Source organism: Lutra lutra, chromosome 11 (genome assembly GCF_902655055.1).
Source record: "Lutra lutra chromosome 11, mLutLut1.2, whole genome shotgun sequence".
NCBI lineage: Eukaryota > Metazoa > Chordata > Mammalia > Carnivora > Mustelidae > Lutra > Lutra lutra.
The window spans coordinates 95,853,407-95,881,139 of NC_062288.1; the positions used below are offsets into that span (position 1 = coordinate 95,853,407).

The window sequence follows — 27,733 nt, forward strand, 5'->3', positions numbered from 1 at the left end:
ACCTCCAGAAGGGAGTGACATTGGTGAAGATGGTTCACCACATTGGAAGCTGTCCCTGGAGGGGCCGACAGCAGAAGGCTGTCTGCCCAAACCACCCCCAGCAGCTGGGACAACAGGTGTTACATCTCCATGTCCAACACTCAGTGCTGGTAATGATGCCTGAGAAGAGCATTTGAGAAATTTCCATGTTTCAGCATCATTTGTGTCCTGTCCTTACACATTTACAAACCACATGCTTAAGATGTGGCTTTCACTATAATCCCTTATAGGATGGGAGTGAGGGGACAATGTCCCTCCGGAAATGATTTGAGGGACAACTGTTAGCTTCACTGAGGGGCCAATAGTAGCCTTACTACAGGGAAAATATTAGTAGCATGAGTTATATAACTTCAAAATTAAATGGGATACTACAACAATGCATTAAAATGTCAGTAAATACATGTCCTGTAATGGGTACAGTTAACTCCTGGAAGATGAATTTATGACTAATTTATGACTTAGTCCTATTTTGATGCAGATATTTCCCATTTGCTGGTGACATATCTGAGTCATAGGCTCCCCCTGTTTCTATCTATACAAACATGCAATATAGGAAAGAACATAAGTTTTTTTTTAGAGACCTACCATGTCCCTCACCACTGCTCCCCTCTTCTTTTGCATGGATAATTCTGAGGTTTTTACTCCATGGAGATGTCTCATCTTTTCTAGTTTCATTATCCATGAAGAAACCTGGGAGTTATTTCCAGATTTCTCTGCTGGGAACACAAGAGGCTGACATCACCATCCCCATTCACCCCTGTACTGGCCACAGTGAATTGAAGGCTTCATATTAAAGAAAGAATGTAAACGAACAAATATTCCCGTGTGGCCCTGGGAACACTTTTCAATTAGGGATGTTCCTGAGTGAGGCCTTCGATGCTATGCATATCTGTGTTTGGCCTCCTTGGAGGGGCTGCTTCTCTCCAGGGATGTATTTTTCTCCCAGGTGGCAGACACGGGCCACCCTTCTTCACAGGCTTTCTGGGCATCTGACTCATGATGCCTGATCTTTCCAACAGTATATGGTTCCAGCTCAAAATCAAGTTTTCCTCTCCCAAGTTTTAACAAAAAAACTTCGTTCTAGATTTTCTGATTCGAAAATCATGGTATGTGCCTCCAAGCAGAACTTTTCTCATTTTTGGAAACCACTGTTTTGTTGAAGCCCTAAAGCTCAGTCTGCCCATTGGACCATCCCGCCTTAGTCCCAGATTTTTCTAGCCTTACAGCGATGCAGTTCAACAACTCATTTTAAAGCAAATGTTCTAAGAGGTTGGGAAAAGAGAAGCGAAAATAACTATCTCCCATACCTTCAACATCACATTTTATAGCTACAAGATGGGTTTCATGATGATCTTCTCACTTCCCTAATTTACTGACAGAGCCTCGGAAGAGAGGGCATAGCAAATTCCCATGATCTCGTGTGGCCCAGTGAGGATGAGAAGCTGGCAGAGTATGATTTATTTCGCCAAAACCTCGCTGGATGTTCTCATGATTCCTAACACGTACATGGAGTGGAAGACAGAAAGGACTCATGTCTATATGTAGCAAACGGGGAACTTAGAATTCAGGCTCTACGGAGGCAGGAACCATGCGGGGTGTGGACCATGAGCGCATCCCCAGGGCCGTACTCCACACTCGGCAAAGCTGGTTGACGGAAGGAAGAAAGTAAGAAAGAAACGTGGATTGACCGGTTTAGTCCCAACACTAATGTAGGGGTGGGGGAGGAGCCAGGCGCTGGTGGGAGGAGGAGGAATTAGAGCTGCTGCCTGGTGGTCAGCGTGAGCCCTGGCCTCTCTGTAGCTCTCTTGCCTCCGGGATTTACTCACTACACGTGGCCATGGAGAAATGTAAAGTAAACTAGATCACATCATTCCCCTGGCTTAATCCCCTCACTCCTTTCCCTCTCCTACCGTATAACGGGCGAACTCCTTGCGACGGCGGCCCCCGGCCCACCTCCCCAGCGTCCTCGCCCGGCTGACTCCTTGGCCTCGCCCACCCTGGCCCCACCTGCCAAACTGCCTCAGGCTTTAGAGCTTTTGCACCGGCTGTTCCCTCCCCCAGGCGCTCCTTTCCCCCGGTCTTTGCTGGCCCTGCTCCCTCTCCTTCCCATCAGTTGCCCCCCCCCCCCCCCCCCCCAGAAAGGCTAACTCAGGCCGCCCGATTTAGAGTAGTTCTCTCCCACCCACTCCCTTCAGATCACGCCGTCCGTCGTGTGTTTGTCTCGCACTTAGGATGTAACTTTGCCCAGTTCATTCACGGTCCGCGTTAGAGCCGGTCCTAAAGCAGTGTTTGCCGTGGTGGCTCCCGATAAAACACTGCGGAGCGACACCCGGACGGGTGAAGGGATGCACCGATGAATCAAGGCGCGGAGGAAAAATGCAGGCGGCCCCCGGGCGGCGGCCCCCGCACGCAGCGCCGTCCCCGCGCGTCGGGAAGCGCAGCGGAACCCCAGCGCGGCGGCGCGGTTTCCCGTAAAAGCGCGGCGGAAGCTTGAGGGAGCGCACAGGAAGGCAGGGCGTTGAGCGGGAGCGGCCCGGGTGAGTGGCGGGGGGCGGCGGCGGGGGGCGGAGAGCGGGTCGCGAGCACCGGGCCGGGCGGAGGGTTCCGGGGTGCGGGACGGAGCTGCGGGAGCCTGCCCGGGGCGCGGCGGCGGCGGGGGTCCGGCGTGCGGGCCGCGGGAGCCGGCGGGGAGAGGGTGGGAGCCGGAGCCCCGAGGGATGGTGGGGTCCGGGGTGTCACTCCGAGGGCCAGCTGGTCTGGGTTCTGGTACCAGAGCTGTCGCTGCCCTGTGTGACCCTTACTCACTCTTCTTCCCCTTTGGGCTTCGGCTTACTCATTTGCAAAGCGGGGAGAATCGTTTCTGATCGATTGACGGCTTCATTCATTCCCGGTGCTTTTCTAGGTTGTGTTTGCTAGAGATACCTAGACCGCGCCTACCCGGGAGGGGTTCGCCGTCTAGTGAGAAAATCCCCACCGTCCTGGTGAGGAGGCCCCAGTGCAATTAGAATTTGGGCGTTGTTACAAACAAACAAACAACGGGAAAAACCAACCAGCTGGCCAACCTGCTTTACAGAGGAGAGATGTTAATTTGAACATATAAAATTTAGACTTTAACTCAGATCGAGGAATACGAATTCTCTTGGGTGCTTTAGAAGGAATATGCATTCTTGGCTCATATATTGCACAATTGCCGTGACAACTTAAATCCAGAAAAATTTACAACGTGCATTCACCGTTCTTTGATACGTGATCTTTTTAGCCAAATGACTTAATCAGATAGGTGTAGTATTCTCATTTTTTACTAATGAGTCATGTGCATTCACAGCCCCATCAGAGGTGATTTTTACAGCCCGCTGAGTTAATCAGAGCAGGTGCTGTGTTCTCATTTGACTAACAGGGAAAGACGGGTAGAGGCTAAGTGACTTACCCAGGCTCTCACTGTCATAAAGTGACTCTGGAATCCAGGCCTCAGGATCCTTGCACCACTGCTCGTTTCACTACACTACATTGCCTGCATGTTTCCATGGTTTTGGTCACTATTTTGTGACCAAAAGGGAGTTCCACTGGATCACGGGTGGATAATCATGGATGAAAACAGATGTTTATCAACTCTCAGATTGTTCTCTAACAGTATTGGTGTTTTCCCCTCTTTCTACCCTTGCCTTGAGTGATTTTTATCTGCACTCAAACTTGACCACCTTCACACTGACGAGTCCCAAATCTGTATCTTCTACCTCGTTTCTCCCCGCTTCAGACTGCTAGATCCAGACCTCCACTGATCATTTGAATATCAACTTGGATATCCTCCGGGCATCTCAAACTCACTCTCTCAACAGCACACGCCACCTTTCTACACAAACGTGTACTAAAATCTAATGATTGAAAACTTTATTCATTTAGTCGCCCAAGTACAGCCCTGGCTTGGTTTCTCCTCTCACCTCCTACAAGTGGGCAAGTGAGGTTTATAGCCAAGGAGCAGGCTGATGGTTGGTGGATTGAAAGTTAGGTTTGTTGAAGTGTGGACAGTTGTGAAGGAATATGTTAGGTTGAGTATGAGGAAATCAAAGTAAACGGGAGACTTAGGAAGGCCTATTTGTTAGGATTCTTCTTGGCATCCTTTGTCTTCAGAGATGGTGTTCCTTTCTTCTGGGTTTAGGGAGTGTATTTCATAGATGAGGGTTTTATGACCGGTTTCAGGGAAGAAGGGTCAGGTGAGGAGGTCAGAATGACCTTCCTGCTTCTGTCATTTTCTCAGATTCCCTTAGCTTAAAATATTCAATATGCTAAGTTGCCACATTTTGGGGTAGTATGTCCTGAACCCTATGACATTCACCAGTTAGCTGTTGAATGACTATTATGTGCTGTATCTTATTTTAAGCACTGGGGATACAGCAGTGACCAGAACAAAGTCCTTCCTCTTACAGAGTTGACATTTCAGTGCGATGAGCTCATAAACAAATTAGCAAATAAGGATCATCAAATGATAAGTGCTGTGAAAAAGCAAAACAGAGTAAGGATCTATATTGTCACTTGGTTTTTTAGTAAAGTTGTGTGAATTTACTTTGCTTACAGGAGTACGTGAGTGTGTCTGTCTCCTTTTATTTTGTCATCAGTAAATATGACCATGTAAACATTTATTAGTTTTAGAGGTGAATGGTACTAATTCTTTGTAATTTGCATGTTTTCAATTAACTAGAAGTTGAACATTTTCACACAGCCATTTGCATTTGCCCTGTGAATTTTCTGTGCATGTTCTCTGCTTATTTTCCTTTTGAGGGGCTAGTGTTTTCCTTTATTTTGAATAAGCCCTTCATAGTACTTTTTGTTGAGTCCTTTATATGTAATAGACAAATACTCTTTAACAGTGGTATAGTGACTGTAGGGAGAAAGAAAAAGTGGGAAGCCTGGAATTCGCTTCTCTGTACTTCTCTGCTTGCTTTGAATACGTGAGGTTCAGTTGAGCAGAGAGGGAAGCAGTGAGTTTAGGTGGAAACAAGTGAGGAAAGAAAGAAGAAAGACAGATGGGCAGTGAGAAGATGAAGTTGATGGAAGACTGGAAGGGAGCAGATGGGAGGAGACCAGAGAAGGGGTAAGAAGGAGTAGGAATGAGGGAAGAAAGGTGCATGGAAGGCAGTTAGGGGGCCTCTACACAGTGAGCTGGGGTACTTACTTTTTCTTTTTCTGCCTCTGTTAATATAGCAAATCCTTAGGAGAAGATGACCGTGTTCTTTAAAACACTTAGAAATCATTGGAAGAAAACAACAGCTGGGATCTGCCTGCTGACATGGGGAGGCCATTGGCTGTATGGAAAACACTGGTAAGTAACAGCCCCACCCCACCTTCACCTCCAACAACAAAACCACCCACCAACAAAAGGACTTACGGTCAAAATCTTGTCTCTGTAGCACATTGTGGTGTAAAAGAAAATTAAGTGTTAAAGCCATAAAGACAAGGGCTTCTTGTAAATAGTTCTGGAAAACTCTAACTACAGCGGTGCGGTGTCTTTAACACTGGGTGACAGTAGATATATAGTAGTGAGATCGGAAGCTGAGGAAATTGAGAGGGAAGTCCCCTCCCAGACTCTTAGTAGACAGGGATTGACCTCCTGTGTCTCCTTGTGATTTTATTCTTTCAGTTTCTTACTACTGTCTCTTGATCTGTTACCACTGGTGCTGTTAGACCCTGAGTGAATCCGCTTGCTCCAGCCCCTGTGGCTTTTCCAACATTTATCCCATTAGCCTGGGTTAATAGAAATGAGACAAAGACTTTCACACCTTTTGTTTGAATAAGGAATTCAACAGCCATGGGTTTTATTTGCCTCTAAGTATGAAGGGGGAAGAGAGTGCCAGATCTCCCTTCTGGTTTAACTTGGTAATAAGATTTAAAGAAAGTTTTTGTGTAAAATTATATAAATAATTATGAGAGCCAATTAAATTTTCGTCTTTTGGGGATTAAAGGTGACATCTCAAGTATTTAACAACACTCTGTAATCCATCTAGGTGTCTTAAATGACTGCTTTGTTAAACAGAAAACAGCTTTTGTAAAGAAGTCTCCACAGTAGAAGGGAGATTCATACTGATACTTCTGTAAACTGTCTCAGTTCACCTTTGCATGGGTCAGAGATAATCTTAGGATGCACCATGGTGTCGAGTTTTTTGGCAGCTGTAGATTAAAGGGAATAGATCCCCGCCGCCCAAGTATTCTCAAGGCTCAGTGCTTGAATTCCATTAGCTAGCATGTAAAGGACAGGCTTGAGAAGCTTAAAATTTGTAATACATTTAAAAAAAATAGGTGGAGGAAATGTTTCGACAAATGGAAAATGAAACATAATGTGTGCCTTTTCTCCCTTTTCTAACCATCCTTGAGTCCTTATACCTCCTGCCTCATGGGAAATAGGATTCCCTTTGCAGAAGCCCCCAATCCATGCCACAGTTCATGCAAGCAGGAAATGATCCCTGAGGATCACTGCCGTTTCTGCTACTAGGTGAAGATTTGAGGCAGTATCCATGTACCCTGTCCAGGATGTCTTGTAGATACCCTAGTAATTAGTTAGCTCTGAAACCGCTTGAACCAAAATGCCGTTGGAGTCTGGAGGCCTCATTTTGCTCTGTTTCCACCTTTGACAATCAAGGGTGTGTTCAGGATGCAAGCCCTATTGTTCTGTTGCTTTTCCTTTTCTCAAACTTTTCTCCTATATTCTGTAGTACTATGTGGTCTTTTTGTTTTAAAATTGTAGTAGAAAGCACATGATTTGTCACCTTAGCCGGTTTTAAGTGTGCAGTCAGTAGTGTTAAGTAGATGCGCATTATTGTGCAACAGAGCTCTAGAATTTTTTCATCTTACAAAACTGAAACTCTCTACCTATTAAACACAACTCCCCATTTCCTCTCCCCACCCCCAGCCCCTGGCAAGCACCATTCCACTTTCTGTTTCTTTCAGTTTTACTATCTCAGGTACCTCGGATAAGTGGTATCATACAGTGTTTGTGTTCGGTGATAGGCTTCTTTTACTTAGCATGATGTTCTTACGGTTCATTAACATTGCAGCACATGGCAGGATTTCCTTCTTTTTTAAGACTGGATCCTATTTTGTTCTATGCATGGATATAACCACATTTTCTCTATCCATTCATTGTTAATGAATGTTTGGGTTGCTTCCATCTCTTGGCTATTGTGAGTAATGCTGCTACAGTGAATTTGGGTGTATAGTTATGTCTCCCAGATCTTGTTGTCAGTTCTTTAGGGTACATAGTCTGAAGTGGGATTGCTGGGTCACAGGGTGGCTCTAATTTTTTGAGAAAGCCCTACACTTTTCCATAGTGGCTGCACCATTTTACAGTCCCACCAACGGCAGGAGGCTTCCAGTTTCTCCACATCCTTCCCAACACTTGTTACTTTGTTTTTGTTTTGATAGTGGCCATCCTAATGGGCACAATACAGCATCTTCTGATTTTGATTTGCATTTCCCTAATGATTAGTAATATTGTGCATCTTTTCAAAGGTTTAGACACCATTTGTTTATCTTTGGAGAAATGTCTGTTCAGATCCTTTGCCTGTCTTTAAAAATCAGTTTTTTTTTTAACTGTCTTTAAAAACAGTTCTCTGTTTTTTTTTGTGTGGTTGTTGTTAAATTATAGGGCTTCTTTAGCCCCTTATGAGATACATGATTTGCAGAGATTTTTCTCCTGTTCCATAGGTTGCCTTTTCACTCTGTTGATGGGGTCCTTTGATGCCCAGAAGCTTTTAAGTTTGATGTAATCCCATTTGTTTATTTCTATTTTTGTTGCCTTTATTTTTGGTGTCCTAAGAAATCACTGCCAAATCCAATGTTACGAAGCTTTCCCCCTGTGTTTTCTTCTGGGGGTTTTATAGTTTTAGGTCTTATATTTAGGTCTTTAATCCATTTTGGCCCTTTCCCCATTACGTTGTTTTGGTGTCCTTGTCTAGCATCAGTTGATCATAAATGTATTTGTTTATTTACTCACTTGTTCTCTGTTCTTTTGGTCTGTATGTTTGTGCCAACACCACTAGCTTTTAAGCTTTGTAATATGTTTTGGATATTAGGAAGTATGAGGCCTCCAACTTGGTTCCTTTTCAAGATTATTTTGGCTGATTGGGGTCCCTTGTGTTCCATATGAATTTAAGATTTTTTTTTCTATTTCTGCAAAACATGCCACAGATTTCGATAGGGATTGTGTTAAATCCGTGGCTCATTTGGGGTAGTATGGACATTTTTGTGATATTAAGTCTTCCAGTCCACAAATATGCATTTATTGGTGTCTCTACATTTTTTCAGCAGTGATTTACAGTTTTTAGTGTACAAGTCCTTCACATTCTTGGGTTAAGTTTATTCCAAAATATTTTATATTTTGGTGCTATTGTAAATGGGATTATTTTCCTAATTTCCTTTTTTGGATTGTTCATTGTGAGGGTATAAAAATAATGGATTTTTATGTGCTGATTTTTGTATCCTGCAACTTTGCTAAATTTGTTCCAGTGGTTTGTTGTGTGGAATCTTTAGAGGGTCATTGGCAAGCAGATCATTTCTATTCTTTTCCAGTTTAGATGCTTTGATTTCTTTGTCTTGCCTAATTGCTCTGGCTTTCAAAACCAGGTTGACCAGGAGTGGTGAGATCTTTGCCTTGTTCCTGATCTTTTAGAAGCTTTGTTTTTCACTGTTGAGTATAGGTTTTCCATATGTGGCCTTTGGCTATGTTCAGATACTTTTTTTTTTTTTAATCTTTTCTCCTTTATCTGTATGTTCCCAGCATTTCCACATGATAGTCTTCGCATTCTTCTTTTATTATATTCTAGTTTCTTCCCTGAGAAGAATCTTAACCTGCAGCTCTCTTGAATACCAGCTGCCTTGCCGCGTCAAGCGGGTTGTCAGCTGGGGTTAGCATTCTTTTAGCTCCTCAGTAGCTATTCCAAACCATCAGTCTTCCATCTTCTTATAAACATCTCCTTTCCTCTGAGGCTCGTGTCTGGCTGTGTCATATGACTGTGAACCCCCCCAGCTTCCTGGGATCTCCTCTACTTTAGGCGTCAGTGCCTGGTTTACCAGCGTCCTTTCCCCTCTGTCTTGTTGTCTTGCCGAGTGCTCTGAGGCTACCTGCGGATGACCTGTGTAGCAGCCTGTCCTTCACTTTCCCTGGCTTCATCCACTCCTGGGACTTTCACTGCTACTTCACACACTTGCCACTTCCTCTGCCCTTGGGGGCTGAGGACCTTATTGTCACTTGCCCCTGTTCGGCTCCTGAAATCTGGAGCTTCGGTGTCCCAGTCCCTCATTTCAGTCTGCCATTATTCGTTTCCTAACCTTAGTTCCCTTTTTCAGTGTCACCAAGACTTCCTGTCCCTTGGGCCCTCCTCCAGTTCCGTCCTAATCTGTCACTCTTCTCTACTTTCTTCACTTTTTTCCGATCCTAATTTCTCGATCCAACACATCACACGCTTCTCAGCTGCACGTTTCACACATCCTCCCAGCCTTCTTGGTCTCTCATTCCTTCTCTACACTTAAGCCATTCGAATTGGTTTTGTCCGTTTCCCATCCTCCTACTCCTTCTCTCTCCTACCCAGTCTTTGTTAGAATTATTCTCACCAGTTTTATTCCCCATTCTTTTTAATAGCCCAGCTCCAGACACAGTTGACTGTCCTTGAAGTACTTTTTTTCACCGGCTCCTGTTCTTCCTCCTTGATGTGTGGGTGTTTGTCGCTCTCTTGCTCTCTTGGCGTGCCCTTCCCTTCCACTCATGCATGAGGGAAGTGGTTCTCGAGGACTCTGCCACAGGCCATCTTCTCGCACTATGTCCTCTCCCTCTGTAATCTCTCCTCACAGTGCCTGCAGTTTCCAGCTGTAGTAGGCAAATCCCAGGTTCGTTACCATTTTGACCTCTTCGGAGCTCCAGACCTACATCTGTGCTCAGTCGCTTACTTATCTACTTGCCCGCTTCACCAGTGCCTTAAGCTCAGCGACTTGGAAATCAGGACTTTCTTGCCACTCCCACCCTTCTCAGTGATCAGTACCACTCACCACTTTCTGGCTTCCCAAACTAGAACGTGAACGTCACCCCGTGATTGTCCTTGTTCCTCCTTTCCCACATTCAGGCCATGCGTTCTAAGTGAGTTTTGCCTCTTCTCCATCTCCGAATGTGTTCAGTTTTCTTTTTGGCTACTGTACTGTCACCACCACCGAAATGTCATCCCTGGCCTGGATTCGTATTAAATGTATCCTAACTGTTCTCTCCTCACAGGTGCTCTTGCCTGTTTCTTATCTAATTTCCCCACCCTGCCAGAGTCATCTTTTAAGGAGTGAGGACTGCCAAAAAAAAAATAAATAAAAATAAGTGAGGACTGCTGTTGCTTTTATTTTTTTTTTATTTTTTTTAAAGATTTTATTTATTTATTTGACAGAGAGAGATCACAAGTAGACAGAGAGGCAAGCAGAGAGAGAGGAGGAAGCAGGTTCCCTGCCGAGCAGAGAGCCCGATGCGGGACTCGATCCCAGGACCCTGAGATCATGACCTGAGCCGAGGCAGCCGCTTAACCCACTGAGCCACCCAGGCGCCCCTGCTGTTGCTTTTAGACTCAACTTTACATGACTTGGCCCCAAGTGTGTACGTCTCCAGTCTCGCCACATCTACACTTTAGTGTGTAGAATTATCAGGTCACGCTCTAGAAGAAGTCTCTTTCCATGAAGTTCTATTTCAGGGTTCCTTGGAGGGTCTTTACACATGGAACCCTCCTGGAACACTCTCCCCAACTCTTCTTCCCCAGCCAGCTACCTTTCCTCCAGGTCTCAGACATTCTTTCTTCTCCAGGCCCTGCACACACATGTATAATCTTCCTTTCTGTCTCATTGGGCAAGGTCACCATCCTCCTGCCGGAGGCCAGCCCCGGAGGCCAGCCCCGCCAGTGCTGATCTAAATCCTGTTCTCTCAGTGGTTAGCCCCTCCCTCACTTTATCTTTAATCTCACCCTTCCTGCTTTTCCCTCCTACTTGTCAGACTCCTTGTGGCTTGAACATGTCCTCTCTCAACTTTGTATTTCCATTTACTCACTGCCCTGTGTCTCTTCTTCCATTTTTGCCATTCTTGAAAGCATACACCACCTCTGCAGTCTCTACCTTCACATAAGAATAAGCTTAGTAAAATTTGATTTCTGTTTCATCATTTGATTGAACCTACTGTTGTCAAGGTCATTAATAGCTTCTTGGTTGTCAAGTTCAGTGGATACTTTTCAATCCATTTCTGTCACATTGATTCTTCCTGACTCTCTGTTTTTTAGCTACCTGGAGGTGATTTCTCAATCTGTTCATCCCTTTGACGTTGGACTCTCCTAGGTTCTGATATGCTCTTTCCACACCTGGCTGAGGTGATCAGAACCACACTGCTATTTTCAAGTACAGTATCATAAGGGTATCATAAAGGTCCTTATCTTGCTTCTCTTGACATTGTCTGCAAATAGCGGTCCTGGGGTTATATCATGTGACCAGCCATCAAAATATTCTTTCCAAAAGAGAACTCAGATCATAGCCTCCTTCTGCAGATGACCTGTAAATGACTCTCCAGGGCCTAGAGGACAAAGACCCAATTCTTCAGTCTGGCATAGAGGCCCTTTGTGATTTGGCCCTGGTCTTCCTCTCTAGTCTTTTCCTGGTCCCTTCCTCTCCCACCTCCATTGCCTATCAGCTTGACCTGTGTTCCAGAAGTCTCTAAAAGAAGGCCTGCTCTGTTATCCTTCTCTTTGCCTTTGCATGTGTTCTTCCCACCTCCCAAACACTTCTACTCTTCTTCAGCTGGCCGGTAACTCAAAAAATGTGTCCTAAGGGTGGCATTATTTGATGAAGAGGAAAGAAAAGCAACAGCTATTCAACAGTGTGTTGAATAATTACTCTTTACCTGGGTCTGGGTTGGTTATTTTTATGCGTGCGGTCTCAGAACCCTGAGATCATGACCTGAGTCAAAGGCAGACACTTAACCAACCGAGCCACCCAGGCGCCCCACATGCCTTCTCTTTTGAAAGGCTTCTTCCTCTCTGCACAGTGGCTTTGAGATCCATCTGTGCTGTTGGATTTATCCGTAGTTCATTCCTTTATGTTGCTCAGCAGTATCTACATGATAAGCATATAATAATTGCTAATATCTTGGAGAATTTTAAGTTACCTGTTTTTTGTTTCTAAGATGGGTGAATATAATATCTTACATTATACATTTTCAAAAACAGATTGTTTTATTATGTGCATTTGACTTTTTTCTTCCCTTTGGAAGGAAAATAGTATCTCCTGATGTAGGATTCACATGAGAATAATAACAATTCCCTGTATTTTCACGTTTATTTTAAGATTTTAATAAGGGTCGTGGTTTGTCTAAGGAAAAGTTTTTTTCTGCCACAGAATTGGAAGAGGTTACACGTATTTATTTTTATCCGCCCCATTTTTGGCTGCTGCCTTGAATTTGTCTTTTGACCCAGGTATTATTTATTTGCAGGCTCTTTTCCACTGTTTCTGTAAGTTTTCGTCTCCCTTGGGAATTCCTTTCCTTTTTTTTCCCTCCCTTCCCTTCACGTTCAAGGGAAAAAAAAAAAACCCGTGATGCTTTTCCCTCTGCCTCCTTTCCCTGCAGCTGGTCGCAGGCGTCGGCAGGAGCAGCAGGGACTGCTCTCAGGACTCCATAAGGGCAATTGAAGAGGAGGAAATGACCCTGTTTGCTGAAGTAAAGAGAATCTAAGTATTGCTCGTTCCTCTTCAACTGCTCTTCTCAAGCTTTCTGGGCTCCCTGCGGGAGATTACGTTCCCGGTCCTTCAGTTCACTATGCCAACAGTTACCTGCGGTCATCCTCCCTTGTTTCTCACCCTTTTAGTGGCGAGGAATCTGCTAATAGAAAGCGCAGGAGAAAAGAGGCAGGAGGCAGTGGAGTCTAAAGTTGTCTCTGGAGTCAGACAGAACTGATAGGTCCTGGCGGCGTAACGCTGCTGCCTGGGCCTTAGCGCTCCCCCGCCCTGTAGAGAGGGCTGAGGACTGCACCGGACTGGTTATTGAAGGATCAGGTGGGTAACGGTAACGTTCTTAGCATAGTCCTGATAGACCTAAGGGCTCAATAAATGCTAGCAATTGTGAGTAAATTTGATGTACTATATGTCCAGTACTTTGAGAGTTAAAATGAATTACTTCTGGTAACTGCGCAGCCAATGATTCGAGAGACCGTGAGTGAGGAAGGGAAGCGAAGATCTGCCAGACGGTCCAGTAACATCTCAGCCTTATTTATTTTACCTTACATGTGTGACAAGACAGCTTGGAGGGTGCAGTTTGAAGACAGAACGCAACCACAAGAGAGGCAGGGCGAAGCAGTTCCAGCTAGCTTGGTCTGCGCCGTTCTGCATCTAATTTAAGCTCAGATTGTTCCTTTCACTGGGGATCTTGTCTTCGCTTATCCTGGCTCTGGTTTCTCTCCTAGTGATTTTGGTGGGTGAGCCTTGGCACAGCATCTCAACAAAGATTCTTGCTTCAGTTCACGGTAGCCCCGCTCTTGCTCCGTTCTGGCTCCTGGCATTCAGCTGAGTCCTTTGGCTCCATGCTCTGGTGCTGGGTCTGCCCCCCACCTTGGCCTGTAACCCCTAGCTCCCTCCTGTGGATTTCTGTGGGGCGTCTAGCTTCCCGGCCAGAGTTCTTGGTCCTTGGAGATTTTAAAATCCCATAACCACTATGAATTCCTCCATGTGAAACTTGCAAAGCAAATACGATATTATAGTGATGATCTTGGGTAATGTGTCCCTAGGTTTTTATTAATATTGGAGTTTCCCCCGCCCCCACTGAATATAGAAACACTCATCTTGGTTATTATACATTGACTTTCATAAGTTGGGTGGGAGCCCACCTTTCAAGGTCTGTGGCCAAAAATTCCTTAGAAGAAGTAAAAATAAGTGGTTGTAAGTTGGCCTGGGGTGGGGGGTGGTTGTGTATTTTCAGTGTCATTCAGTTTTATTGAGAACTTAGTAATGATAATAATCATTAACACTTAATCAGTGCTTGTCACATACCAGACACAATTCTAAGCACTTTATGTTTATTAACTCATTTTATCTTCCGAGCAGCTTTGAGATGGTTATTAATCTCATACCGGTGTGAGATTAATAGCCCTGTACAGATGAAGAAACTGAGGGACAGCAAGATTAAGTGATTTCCCTAAGGTCACACAGCTAGTAAGTATTAGAGCAGTGATTCCAAACCAGGTGGTCCTCATGTTAACCGCTTGCAATGGCTTCTGGGTCTAAGGGAGCATGAGAACAATGAAGAACCGTAAGCTGAGGTTGTCTTCTGCCATAGGCCCCATAGGGCATAAGGCAGGTATTAGAAGGTAATGCTTCAAATCTGGGCTTCTGAGCCAGGCCGGTCTGGGTCCGAGCTTTCTGTTTGTCACTTGCTGGATGTGCGACTTTGGGCAGAGTTTGTTAAACTCCACTTTATTCGTGCATATAGTATCCGGCAGCATTACTGGGACACTTAGGACATACATTCACAGCTCCTGGCACAGATTCAAAAAAGCGGTTACTTTTATTTCAGATGTGTGAGGCACTCTGGGCTATGTCCTGTGTGAGGGTACAAAGTGAATGTTAGGGGTGACTAAGGAAAAAAAGGATTACTGTCAAGTTTTTTTTAATTATGGAAATTTTAATCATATAAAAATTAGAAGAGGATAATCAATCCCCATGTGTCATCACCCAGCTTCAATAAATATCAGCATTTTACTAATCTCATTTCATTTCTCTACTTTTTTTTTTGCTGGAATATTTTACATAGATGCCAGAAATTCTAGCTTATATCATTTATACTTCAGTACTTTATCTTTAATAAGTAAGGACTTAAAAAAAATCTTGCCATTATGATGAACCTAACAAAATTAAGTCTTTCATGTCCTCTGATATACAGCCCGTTTATATTTTTACCTATTATCCCTAGATTCTTTGTTTTATGGTTTTGTTCAAATCAGTATCAAAACAAATTTTCACACATTGCATTTAGTGCCTGTTTCTTAAGCCTCACAAACTCTAACCCCTTCCTTCTTCCATAGTATTTATAGCATTTGCCCTGGAGAATTTCTCATACTCAAGATTTGGTGGATAACTTACACTGGCCAGTGCTGTGCAGAGTCCTATAGCCCGAGGCGAGAAGAAAAATCAGTGCTCCTGGTTCTCTCTTCAGTTAAAACTGTGATGTTTTGTTCATTGTGGGTCTTTGCGTTCATATGATTTTTAAAATTATTGTATTAAAATATTTGTCCCCATTGTGTTTTTTTGGCCTAAATTTTGCACCTGAGGCAGATGCATCCCTCTCCTCACTGTAGCCTGGCCCTGAGTTGTTTAATCTGTTCCTGTGTCTTGGAAACTGGTGATCAGACCCAGATGCTAGAGCTTTGCTATCTGAAGTGTGCACTGTGGCCCCGCAACACAGTTTAACTCCTGGGAATGGATCAGAAGTGCAGGATCTTGGGCCCTACCCCACACCTGCTGAGTCAGAATGGGTACTTAACCAGGTCCGCAGGGGATTTGTGTGTATACTGAAGTTGGAGGAGCCCTGCTCCAGAGGCATAATTGGATTCAGGTTTAATTTCTTGGTACGAGAATGCCTCATACATGTGTTATAGATTTTTTTTTTTAATATTTTATTTAGAGAGAGATCTTGCAAGCGGGCTGGGGGAGGGGCAAAGGGAGAGGGAGAGATTGAATCTCAAGAGACTCTGTGCCCAGTGTAGAGGCCAATGCGGGACTCGATCATATGACCCTGAGACCATGACTTGAGCCGAAATCCACAGATGCTTAACCAACTGCACCATCCAGGTGCTCCCTGTGTTGTGGATTTCTTATGGTATCAAGTCAGAAAGTGCACAGCATTGAGTTGTTCTGTTTTGGTGCATTTAGAGGCGATCGGCTTGGCCCACCCATTACAAAGTCAAGACATTCGCTTCTGAGAGTTACTAGAGCCGCGCGGTTAAGAGGAGGAGTGACCATATGGGTTAGAATGTTGACTTTACACCTGCCAGCAATGCACCATGGCGGGCTTCAGTTCTCTGTAAACTGGAGATGATCGGAGAACCCATCTCCTCAGGTTATTGTGCTGATTTTTCTTAGAAAAGGGCCAGCCACAAAGAAAGCACTCCATCAGAAGTAGCCCTTCTTTTTTCTTTTGGCTTTGCATCCTTGTGGGAGAAAGCATCCTAACTAGGATATGTTTTGAGTTGGGCCTTCAGTGAGTGCGACCGTGTGCTAGCTGATACAGAGGCAGAAGATGGAAATGCACAGTGTATTTTTGGAGATTGGCAAAGAGTTTGACTTCACTAGAGACTCCAGTCTCTAGTTGTTGTTTTTTTTTTTTTTTTCAGTAGAATGGGAGGAAAAGCCCGATTCCGGAAGTCTTTGTGTAGGCAGTTTGTACTATTTCGTGAGCAGTGGTGACTCTGACGATGTTTAAGGAGAGGAGCGTGTCGTGAGCAAAGTTGGGCTCAGGAAGCGTAGTACAGACCCCCTGGGCAAGAGACCCTGGAGCGGAGGGCATGGGAAGGCTGCAGGTGTGTGTGTGCGCACTTTGATAGTGTACATAGAAGCTGAGAGAGGCCAGACCAGAGTGGTGGCATTGGGAATGGAAAACTAAATGGGCGCAGTGAGGCTTGACCGTGTGAGTGATATGCGGGCATGAGTTCTGTAGGCAGATAGACATGTGTGGTTTGCATTTCACTACTTAGTAGGTATGCGACCTTTATCAAGCCCCTTAAAGTCCTTAATCTCTTCATTTTGGTCTCATTCTGGGGTAGTGGGGTCTGGAGTAATGAGGTCTGCTTAGCAGGTGAGGTGTAAGGATGAAGTGAGCTGATGCATGTCCTAGTGCCTGGTCCCGTGCCTGGCTCCTGGCTTCCCACCATAAGTGCTCGCTGTTACTAGCATCAGATAGTGGACTGGCTGGTTGGTTGAAGGAGAGGAAGAGAAGTCATTTTTTGGTTTCAAGACTAGGATAATTGGTGATACAGAAAGAGGCAAGTCGCCTGGGAGAATTGGTTTGAGGAGGTATTATTCTATTCCCTTTTAGCTATGTTGGGTTTGAGACCCTGACAGCATATCCAGGGGGAAATGTGTTAGATTCCAGGAATAAATTATGCATGAGCCACACTTGACTGGACCCGTATTATTTCTTTTGGTACAGATTATGGTTTCAGTAATGTCTCGAGCTTCATCTTTCAGTATCTTGGGGGTTCTGACAAAGCAGATGTTTTACCTTGACATCAGTTCGGATTAGCCTCTGACTTTGCAGTTGGTGGTCTAGGCAGGGCTGGTTCAGCACGGGGGGGAAGGTAGGGAGGGTTTTTCCCCTTACAGCTTTTCCTCATTTCACATTCTGTTGTGGTTTTAAGGAAACAGTTCGTATTGCTTTTCAGCCATTTCAAGGTTCTCCCTCTCTTCTCTCTCTGCACAAGCTGATGCTAAAGTTTGGGGTATTAATAGGTGCTATTTAAAGAAGCTCATTTATGGGCAATTAAATAACATGCCTGTCAGCTCAGATTTGATAGGGAATGGGGAACTTTTTTTTTTTTAAGGTGCAATGAAGTTTAATTATATTCCCTTTCCTTTTAGCTCTTTTGTCATTTTATTTAGAAAACGGATTTCTTTCTTCTTCTTCTTTTTTTTTTTTTAAAGAACCTGTATTCTTCCCCATATGTTTATGGTGGAGGGTGGGGTAGGGAGGACTGAGCTGGAAGGGCAGGAGGCATATCTAAATTTTGTTGATTTCACATACTTTTCATGGCTATTTCCGTGACTGGCATTAGCTTCTCCAGGCTGTGCTGAGAGAACTGTCCCCTGACATCTCAGGTAGTGCGTGTCGCGGAACAGCAGAAACACTGACCGTAGCACCTGGCTAGTTTATGATTTGCTAGGTCAAAAGGTCTGCCCTGTATCCTAGAGCCCAGAGTAAATACCCCTTTATGCCCGTGGTTTATAGAAAACAGCCAGTAGGCCTGGCGGGAAAGAAGGGACTCCCCCTTGTGTTTTCTTCTCGAATAGCTGACGTAACCTCTGTGCAATCTGTTTTCTGTCTTCCCTTTATCTGCCTAGTGGAGGAGAGTACCTTGTCTATAATTTACAAGAGTAGCTATTTTCTCTAGATTTTTAATCTCAGTGAATTATCCGTTCTCGTTCACTGTGGACTTGAGGGACTGATGCCCTCCCTCCCTCCTTCTTTTCCTGTCTTAGTAAATACAGTTCTTTGGAGAATGCCCTTGGCTTGCTTTGTATTGTTACTGAAAATGTTAAAAAAAAAAAAAAAAAGAAAAAAATGTTGATCCTTGTATATTGTTGAATATACCACCAAGTAAAGAAATCCATCCAGGGGTACGCTGACCTCAAGATTCCTGACGTAAGTGTGTTGTACTTTTCACTAGCCCTGACTGAAGTGGTGCCATACGTTTGTCTTTTACATTTGCTGGTAGACTTAACTTTGTTTTTCCTTGGCTAAACTTCCCCAGCAGCAACAGGGATGACAAATTTTAATGCCAGTGATTGCTTGTCTGACTCCTTATTTTCCCCCTGTATGTACTTTAAGGGGCATTGAAATGAAGACAGGCACCACTTAATGTATGGTTATCAGTAGGATTTCGTCTTGACCCTTGATACTTTCCTGACATTATGGAACTTCTTTATCTCATTGTGGTTGGGAGAGGTAAGAAGATACAAATTTCTGAAGTAGCAGGTAGCACATCATGTGGAGGCCTGGAGAACAAGAAGGAACGTCATCCTCTGGTTGAGTGGAAAGACCAGACCAAAAGGCCCTAAAATCCTCTTCAAAGTCATCAACGTCTTTATTGTTCTCCTGGAGTTTGTGACCTAGCACTCTAACAATTTACTTGTCTTGACTGAGCATTCTTCAGGCCCAGAATATCCAGCATATTCTTAAGCAGGCTGCATGTCTCCTTGCTTGGTGACAGGTCTTTGTCTCGGGCAGAGATGAGCAGTATCATCCCATGTGTGATGCTCCTCACTGCGGCAGCCTTCATGTGTTTGGGTGGGGAGCAAGGATGTGGGGTGGGAGGGGGCAATGTTTACTTGACAAAGGTCCCCCACTCTGCACCCAAGAGAGTCTCTTCTCTAAGGTTCTTTTCTGTCTATGCTTCCGTTTCCACTCCATCCGGGCTCTTACACAGACAATCCTTGGGCAGTGCCACTGGCAATATCATGATTAATTATTCTAGGAAGCTCAGAGAAGTTGAAGTAGTTGTTATAAACATCTAAGCTTGAAACCTGCTTTGTGTAAAGCAGAAACCGGGTTTGCGTGCACCAAGGGAAAAGCCAGTGGTAGAAATTGCTGTCCAATTTGCCTCTAGACTATAGAAGGAAATATCTTTTTTGGGAAATAGGATGGATCAATGTGATATTTTTTTCTTTCCATGTCAAGTTGTTATTGAAATAATAACTTATCTTATTTTGCAGTCCTAAGGTAATAAATAAAACCTTTATGGCTCAGAATAAATTGTGAGCATCCCATTTCCTGTGGTAGCAGGCACGTTCATGTTCTTCCAAAGCCTCAGGCAGAGTGACATCAGCAAATTTTTTTATTTTCTAATCCAGAAGCTTCTGGTTTCTGTCTATCAAAGAACCTGCGTTTTAGTACTAAGCAGATCTTCAGGGACCTTTTTTGATGTAACTGTTTTAAATTGTGTTAAACTTCAGTTCTCTTGGGAGGCAGCATGATGTAGTAGAAAGAGCATAGGCTTGGAATTTATATACAGTAGTTTGGGTTTTGTTTTTTGTTGTTTTTTTTTGGTAAAAGGGTCTTAGGTTCACTTTCAGATTTTTGCCCTATTAGCAGTCTAGAATTTCTCTGATACCAGACTCAGCTACTGGGACAATTCTTGTGGGCCTTCCTGGTGTACCAAAAGGAGTTCCTCATTCAGCTTTTAGATGGTTCTAGTTCCATTACCCTGTCCCCTGGATGCGCACAGCCGTGCGTCTTGATCTGTCAGGTGTCCATGACTGTTCTACGTCTTCATCCTCTGCTGCACCACAGCGATTTCTCCTCTTGCCCTTTGGTGGTGATCACAGTGAGCAACTACCCCAGGTGATCTGTTGGCTTGAGAATGCCAAGTACTCCCATGAAGAATCACCTTCAGTTTTCCCCTACAGGACAAAGCCTGCCTGTGAGCACTATGAGTCAGTCTTTCCTGTTCAAACATTTGCCACTTACTTATTAAACAGTTATTTATTAAGCACTGTTTATCTGCAAGAGTCTGTGCTGTGTGCTGTGGAAGAGAAAATGGTGAACTGTCCATGAGTTCAAGGCAGTTGTAATGAAGGAAGAGAAGACAAGCAGTTCTGTCTGTGGTGGGGCAAAGGGGTGGGTGGTGTTGTGCTTGGCCGTCTAGTTTCTAAAAGGGAGAGGAGGTAGAACGATCAAATCCCTGCAGGGGTAAAGCTCATTGTGTGCTCTAGGAGGAGGAAAACTTGCTTGCTGAGAGTGGAGGCAGCATCAAGGGCGTGATAGGGATAAGGAAGTGGTTCTTAACCTCTTGCCTCAGTTGTCCATCACGTTTTTCTTTTCCTTTATTTTTAAAAAAAAAATATTGTTTTACAGTAACCTCTGCACCCAGCGTGAGGCTCGAATTCACAGCCCCAGGATCAAGGGTCGAGTGCTGCACTGACTGAGCCAGCCAGGGACCCCTCTTGTACATTCTTCCTTTGGTTTTCAAGTGAGGCTTAGTGTCACTGTAGTTGAGATTCACCTGGCGTTCTCTGTCCTCTGTCGCAGGGCTCAGGGCCTCTCTTCTTGCTGCTTCTCGCCTCCTTGTGTAGACGATCTGCTCCACTCTCCGCCCACTATTACCACCTGTGTCTTTACTCAAGATCAATGTCTGCAGTCTCAGATGTGTATTTCTAGCTTCTAGCTGTCCCCTGGACCCCTCCCCTGCACTGGCCGCTATCCCAGATCCTCAGATCCAGAATGAACCCCAGCTTCCGGCCTCCCGAACCAGTACCTACTGCTGCCTTCCATCTCTGAGCGGTACCGCCTTCTGCCACGGGCTCAGTAAAAATATGTGGACACTGCCCTCGACCCCCTCAATCCCCACAGGCCAGTCGTTAAGTTTGCTTCCTAAATATCAGCTACCCCTGTGCTCTCCTCAATTCTGGTTCCAGGGCTCATCATGTGCTCATCGCTGACCAGTGTTCCTGAACAGCCCACCCTGGTCCCTAGATCCAGACTTGCCTTGATGTGGACTTCACGTTGCAACCAGAATGATCCTTCTAACGTGTAAATCTGGTCACCTCACTTATCTTCCTGAAACCCTCTCATGGCTTCTTATGGCCCTAAAGGTCAAATCCCAATTCCTGAAATAGCTTAAAAGGCTGCTGGGGCCCGGGTGCTGCCTGCCCTCCTCTTCTGGGGCTCCTCCCATGGTGGGCTGCCTCCAGCTGTCCAGAACTACTTTCTGTTTCTGAGATTGGCCAGGCTCGTACTCTGAGGCTTTGACAGGCTCTTGCCTTCGCCTGCGTTCCCCTTCCTGTTTTTGCCCTGCTACTTTTTATTTCTCCCCAGATCTACACTGCAGTGTCACTTCCTGTAAAAAGCCTTTTCTAATTCCCCCAAGCCTAGGTTAGATATTCCTAAACGGGCCCCTGTTGCAGAGCACATAAGAGTCATGTCATGTTATGACTGTTGAACTGCCTCTCTTCCTTTCTATCCTGTGAACTTCGTGAGGATGGGGAGTGCTGGGTTTATGCATCAGTACATCCACACCTAGCACAGTGCCTGGCATGTCCTTTATCAAGAAACACGTCTCTTCCTTTATCACTGATGCTTGCCAAGAGCTGTCCTTTGCCACACGCTCGGAAGCTGCTTCAGGTCAGGACAGGACCTGGGTCGTACGGTGCCCAGCACTTGGTGCTGAGTGAGTGAGTGAGTTAGTTTCACCTGCTGTTTTGGGGAGCTTTATCACACCCGAACTCATGAAAAAACACTATGAATGTAAATTTAAAAATCAGATGAGATTAGAACTACTGTGTGATTCATGAATGTGCTATCAAGTCTATATACTGATGAGTATTATGCATCCAGTATTGTCTGAGGTTAAGAAAAAGCATTAAAGCATTTATTTGGGGTTTGAATTCCAGTCTGCTGTTTAGTCACATGGTGATCTTGGGGAAGTCCATTACTTCTCTGAGCCTTAACGACATCATACATAAAATTGAGAATATAATGCCTGTCTGGCAGGGTTGTTACAAAGGCTAAAGGTTTGTGAAAATGACGGCTGTGGTAGCTGGCACATGGGAGTTGCTCTATGAATTTCAAGTTATTTTCTCTTTATTCCAGTAAAAATGCCTTTCCTGGAACATTTTTGGAATTTCTTTTTTGAAATAGTTTTCAGAGCTGGCTATAGACGATCAGAATAGATCAATGGGAGAAATCTTTTCTCTTTGAGGATATGTTTGATTTTTTAGAAACAGCTTGGTTCAGAGAGCAAAATCAAGATGGTTAATGCCATTTTTGATATTTAAAAAAATTAAGTATGATTATAATGAGATTTTCTTTTGTAGTATTTAAATTGGCACATAGTCTGGCTTTCTCACAGGTGGCATTGACAGCATATTCCATCTGGCACATTAAAATCCAGGGAATTAATTATAAAGAAATCTTTTGATTTTGAATAGCACTCCGATAAATCAAGAAGTATTAGCAAGCTCGAGAGAACTGAGGTCTTTAATCATATACTTAATCACAAGTTAACATTCAAAATTTTACTTCTAGCAAAAAAGAATTTAGGAAACAGTGAACCAAGGTGCTGTATTCTTGTATTTGGGGCCATTCTCTTTTCATCTAGATCCACAGGAGTCCATGTGGCTGAAATGCAGTAAGGAAGATGGCGTCTTATGAAGGACCCCAAGGAGCCTGGCACCTTCAGAGGCCTGGCCCTAGTGGGAGGGGAGGAGCCAGCTGGGGGAAATGGACAGGGATGTACGGGTAGGTATGCAGCCTTTGTAGCCGTAGAGAGGGCTTGTACAGAACAGCCTGTAGGATATGTCCATCACAGAAGAGACTGGAGGTACAGGTTATTCTATCTATAGGAAGAAAAAAGTGTTTGGAGGAGTACAGTTGTGTGTGGTTCTGTGTGGTGGTAGTGGTACCCCCAGGGCCAGTGTGGAAGCTGGACTGAGGATTAGCCTAGACCAGGGGGATCCAGTGACATTGCTCAGGTTACTACAAGGAACCCAGGTTTATTTGGTGATCTAGTGGTTACTAAGGATTTAGTATTTTACCTCAGCATTGTATAGAGGTCATGAATGGGAGGTGTCAGGGTCAACTCTAAAGGGTTGTTGACATGTTAATTATCTTTAAATATTTGACTACTCTGTACATTGAGTTGACTTCATCTTGTATATGTGTAAGATCTATGTAATTGTTGCTGTTGGGGTGATTCACCGAGAGGAGTTGCTGGAGAGCATTTGAGTAGAAGAGTGAAACATGAATATTCGTGAACCTTGAGTGGGGGAAGGGAGAGAAGCCTATGCACCTCCCTTCTGCGCGGGAGTTGAGGGGCGGTATCACTCAAGTACGTGGGACTGACCCTGTCAGCTAAGGTGCTTGTGGACTAGACTTCACAAGGGATTAGTCCCCATAAGATGTTTGTTACGGGACAGAATGCACTTTTGAGGTATGGCTTTATCATTTTAATTGAACATTGTTCTTAGGTTTCAGATGGGCAGTATTTTTTAAATTAAATTTGAATTCCAGTATAGTTAACACAGTGTTATCTTAGTTTCAGCTGTGCCAAATAGTGATTCAGCACTTCCGCACATCACCCCCTGCTCGTCACAGCAAGTGCCCTCCTTCATCCCCATCACCGATTTTACCCCCCAACCCACCTCCCCTCTGGTAGCCATAAATTTGTTCTCTGTAATTAAGACTGTTTCTTGATTTCTCTCTCTCTCCTTTTCCTTTGGTTGTTTTGTTTCTTAAATTCCACATATGAATGAAATCTTACGGTGTTTGTCTTTGACTGACTTATCTCATTTAGCATTTTACTCTCTGGATACATCCATGTCCTTGCAAATGGCAAGATTTCATTCTTTTTTATGGCTGAGTAACACACCACATCTTTGTACATTCATTAGTTGATGGACGCTTGGGCTGCTTCCATAATTTGGCTCTTGTAGAAAATGATACTATAAACATAGGGGTGTACATATTCCTTTGAATTAAGTGTTTTTATATTCTTTTGTATTCTAAATACCCACAGACAGGCATCATTGCTTCTTCCCCTCACATGGTGCTTTCTTGTTAAAGCTGACTGCTGTTGATGTCTAGGGTTTGTTCTTCAACCTGGCTCTGGAAGAAAAATTACTGCGTAGCCTTGGACAGCAGCTGTGGCAAAAAGCGAAAGGTTGTTTATTCTCTTTTAGTTTAGACGTAAATATCAAAATTGGTTTTGGATAACTGTAAAAATGCAAAGTTCGAGGACTTCAATGTTAGAAGGAAGGTCTAGGAAGAGTTTTTTTTTTTTTTTTAAAGAAAGAATTTACGTGAAAGGACCCTTTTTCTTTTTAATTCTTTCATATACATTGTTTATTGGCTGTTTTTAACTGTCGTTAACCAGGTTGAAGTTACTATCTTAGCAATGCCAGCAACATGCATTAGAGTTGACTCTTTCTGGAAAATTCTGGAGCCTGGTGGGCAATCAGCCATTTAAAGTGTTCTTACAGTATAAATGGCATAAACAGATTTTAGGAACCTTTATGTTACATAGCTGAACATTTTTCTGATAGAATGTTTTCATTTTTGCAAGCCAGAGTTTCACCTCATGCCAAAATTTCCCATTTGGGCTGCAATTGAGTGTCTGACAGTGATAGAAAAAATAAGAGATAACATAGTAGCAAAAGTGACTAAACATCAAACTTACTTCTGCCAAAGCACCTGAATAATTTCCATCAGATAAGAAAAATGCAGGATATGTGCATCCAGCTGTGCTAACAAATTACTACAAACTTTGTAGTTCACACAACTCACATCTATTATCTTACAGTTCTGTGGGTCACAAGTCCAACACAGGTCTTACAGGGTCAAAGTCAAGGTGTTGACAAGGACTGCATTCCTTCTGGAGGCTCTAGGGGAGAAGCCATTTCCTTGTTTTTCCAGCTTCTAGAGGGTACCCTCATTCCTTGACTGTGGCCTCCTCCCGTGTTGAGCAACAGCAAGCTTGCACCTTTCTGACACTTCTTCCATAGTCAAATTTGCCACTCATCCCAGCCTAGAAAATTTTCTGTGCTCTTAAGGACCCTTGTGATGAGATTAGGCTCCCCTGCGTAATCCAGGACTATCTTCCTATCTCCAGATCCTAAACTTAATCACATCTGTAAAATCCCCTTTGCCACCTAAGATAACATATTTTCAGGTTCAGGGGATGAGGATGTAGACGTCTTGGAGGGAGGGGATCTTGTGCCCCCCATCCTGTGGAAACACTCAACATAGGATTTCATTCAGAGAAAGTTCTTTTCACATGTGCTCGTTATGTGTCACAGGTTTTGAAGAGACTTTCACTTGGGTGTTTTATAGGGAAGAGTTGGGCATATTTAAAGAAAAAAAAGCAGTTTTGTTTGTTTGGATTGTAACCCTGCTTATTAAAGCTAATGTTTGTTCTTTTGTTTGCTTTGATAGCGACAACCTGCTAAGAAGAGCCGCCTGTCAAGAAGCTCAGGTAATACCACTGAATGTGCTAAAATCAAAACCTGCTTTATCTCTGTTGCGCAGCAAACTCGGGCTATTCTGGGGGACAAGCGCAGTGCCTTGCCTCGGTGCAGTGTGGATTTTTTCCCTACTGTGGGGGGATGAGTCAGGCCGAGAGCCAGCTCTGAACAGAGCGGGAGGAAGTTAACCATCTGGTGTAGAACAGTTCCAGCGCCCACCCCTTTAGACTTGTTTACTTCTGGATTAACCCTAAGAACACATACTTGGGCTGGTTGGAGCCCTGGGAGTTTGTTCATGTCTGTGGTTGTCCTTAAAGATCGGGCTGAGCCCTGAATCTTCCCTGATCCAAGTAACCCCCGAGGATTTCTGTTCGAACACGCGTTACCCCTTAAAGTCAAATGTTCTTTCAAGCCATTGATTCATATTTTTAAAGCCTGTCTGTTTAGCACAGCTGATTCATACCATGTGTGCATTGTTCTCCCAGGTCCATGATACCGCACTGAAATAATCATGTATCTGGCAGTTTTATAGTTGAATTATAAATCTTTTCGAGTTCAAGACCACATTTTTGTTCTTTCCTCCCCTCCAAATTTGTAGGTTGTGCCTTGCAGGTGAATTTCCGTGACTGAGTTGCCTTTTTGTTGTATGTCATTTAAGCTTATGATATCAGAAATACCAAAAAAGAAACTTGAAGTAGAAAATGACAAACGTATGATGTATTTAGTGGAAGGAGGTGGGCGGCAGACCTCATGTTTGTTACCGAAATGTTTTCACGGGTGACAATGACAATAGATACTATTAATACATTGCTCTTTTTGGTGGTGATCTAACTGTTCTAAATCTGTGTTTTAAGAGTTTGATTACTTTTCCGTTATATCTCCTGTGGCTCTGCTGTTTTGAAAACGATCCCCACCCTGAGCTGATTTTCCATTAGCACCTGGGAAAGCTTGGGAGGAGAACCTTTTTTTGGTCTCCCAGAGGAAGAGTGGTCACAGGGTCCTTGCTTTCTTGTTGAAGGAAAATGCCTTCCCCTCTGCACTGAGTGCCTTCTCGTCCTTTCTCAGAGACTCTTCCTCTGGTCACTGCTCACTCTCCCATATTTACCTCTTCCCATGCTGGAGTTCATTCCGTCCCAGCACCCATGGAGCTCCTTCCATCTGGCAAACAGAAGCAAATTCATCCTCGGAGCCGACTCCAGTTACTTTTCCTGTTTATGGCTGCTGTTTACAGTCTAAATTCCTGAAAGAATGATTTTTTAAATCTCACATAATCTCAACTGCCTGTAGTCTTACATAAGCTCCTTAATGCACCATCAACCTGCACCTGGAGTTGCCAGTAGGTAAGAAACCAAGACACAGAATAATCTGGAACTGTAGATCTGGAGTCTGGTAGGCCAGAGAAACTGGCTGACTGAAAAATTTTTGCCCACATTCCAGAAAAACTATGGGTAGGAAAAGAACACATTACAATGTTTGGAGATTTGGCTGCAAAATATTAAGGTCGAATTCAGTAAAAGTGAAGACAGGGTAGAAATTATAATGTACCAGAAACTTTGTACTAATGAAACAGTATTTCTTTCTGAAGCTTTCAGAAAAAGTGTATTTTTTTTCTAAAGGAAGAAATAGATCATGGAGAGAACTGGCGGACTGTCAGGAGGAGTGGTAGTCACTTAATAGAAGAGTCACTTAATAAAAGTCTTGGTTAACTCATTCTCCCCCTGTCTTTACTTTGCGCTTCCATACCCGAATTTTGCCTCCTTGGCCCAGACCTGCTCCCCACCCTCAAAGACTCAACATTCTGACTCTGGCGTTTTCCTCCTTATTTTTGTCGGTGGTCTTCTCCAGGGGTAATAGCAGTAGTTCATGTTAGTTCCTGTTTTGAGTCTGCACAGCTGGTTCTCTGTGCCTCTGAACTCTGCCTCCTTTATCTGCTCTTCAGAGCGGACAGAGTAGAAGTTGGGGTTTGGGAGTTAGGTGTAAG

At 44.0% G+C, this 27,733-nt stretch overlaps 1 protein-coding gene across 3 annotated transcripts in view; it reads left to right on the forward strand.

The window, feature by feature from the left end:
• The first annotated feature begins 2,489 nt into the window (after positions 1-2,489).
• Positions 2,490-27,733, forward strand: part of AGK (acylglycerol kinase) — a 72,350-nt gene continuing 47,106 nt past the window's right edge. The window contains exons 1-3 of one of the 3 annotated variants that reach the window (XM_047696095.1): positions 2,490-2,576; positions 5,239-5,356; positions 25,724-25,763. In XM_047696095.1, coding sequence (XP_047552051.1) covers positions 5,256-5,356; positions 25,724-25,763 — 141 coding nt within the window. In that variant the 5' untranslated portion in view covers positions 2,490-2,576; positions 5,239-5,255. Of the gene's footprint in view, positions 2,577-3,958; positions 4,550-4,644; positions 5,129-5,238; positions 5,357-25,723; positions 25,764-27,733 lie in introns of those variants that run through there. The other 2 variants (XM_047696096.1, XM_047696097.1) reach the window with 2 other exon arrangements.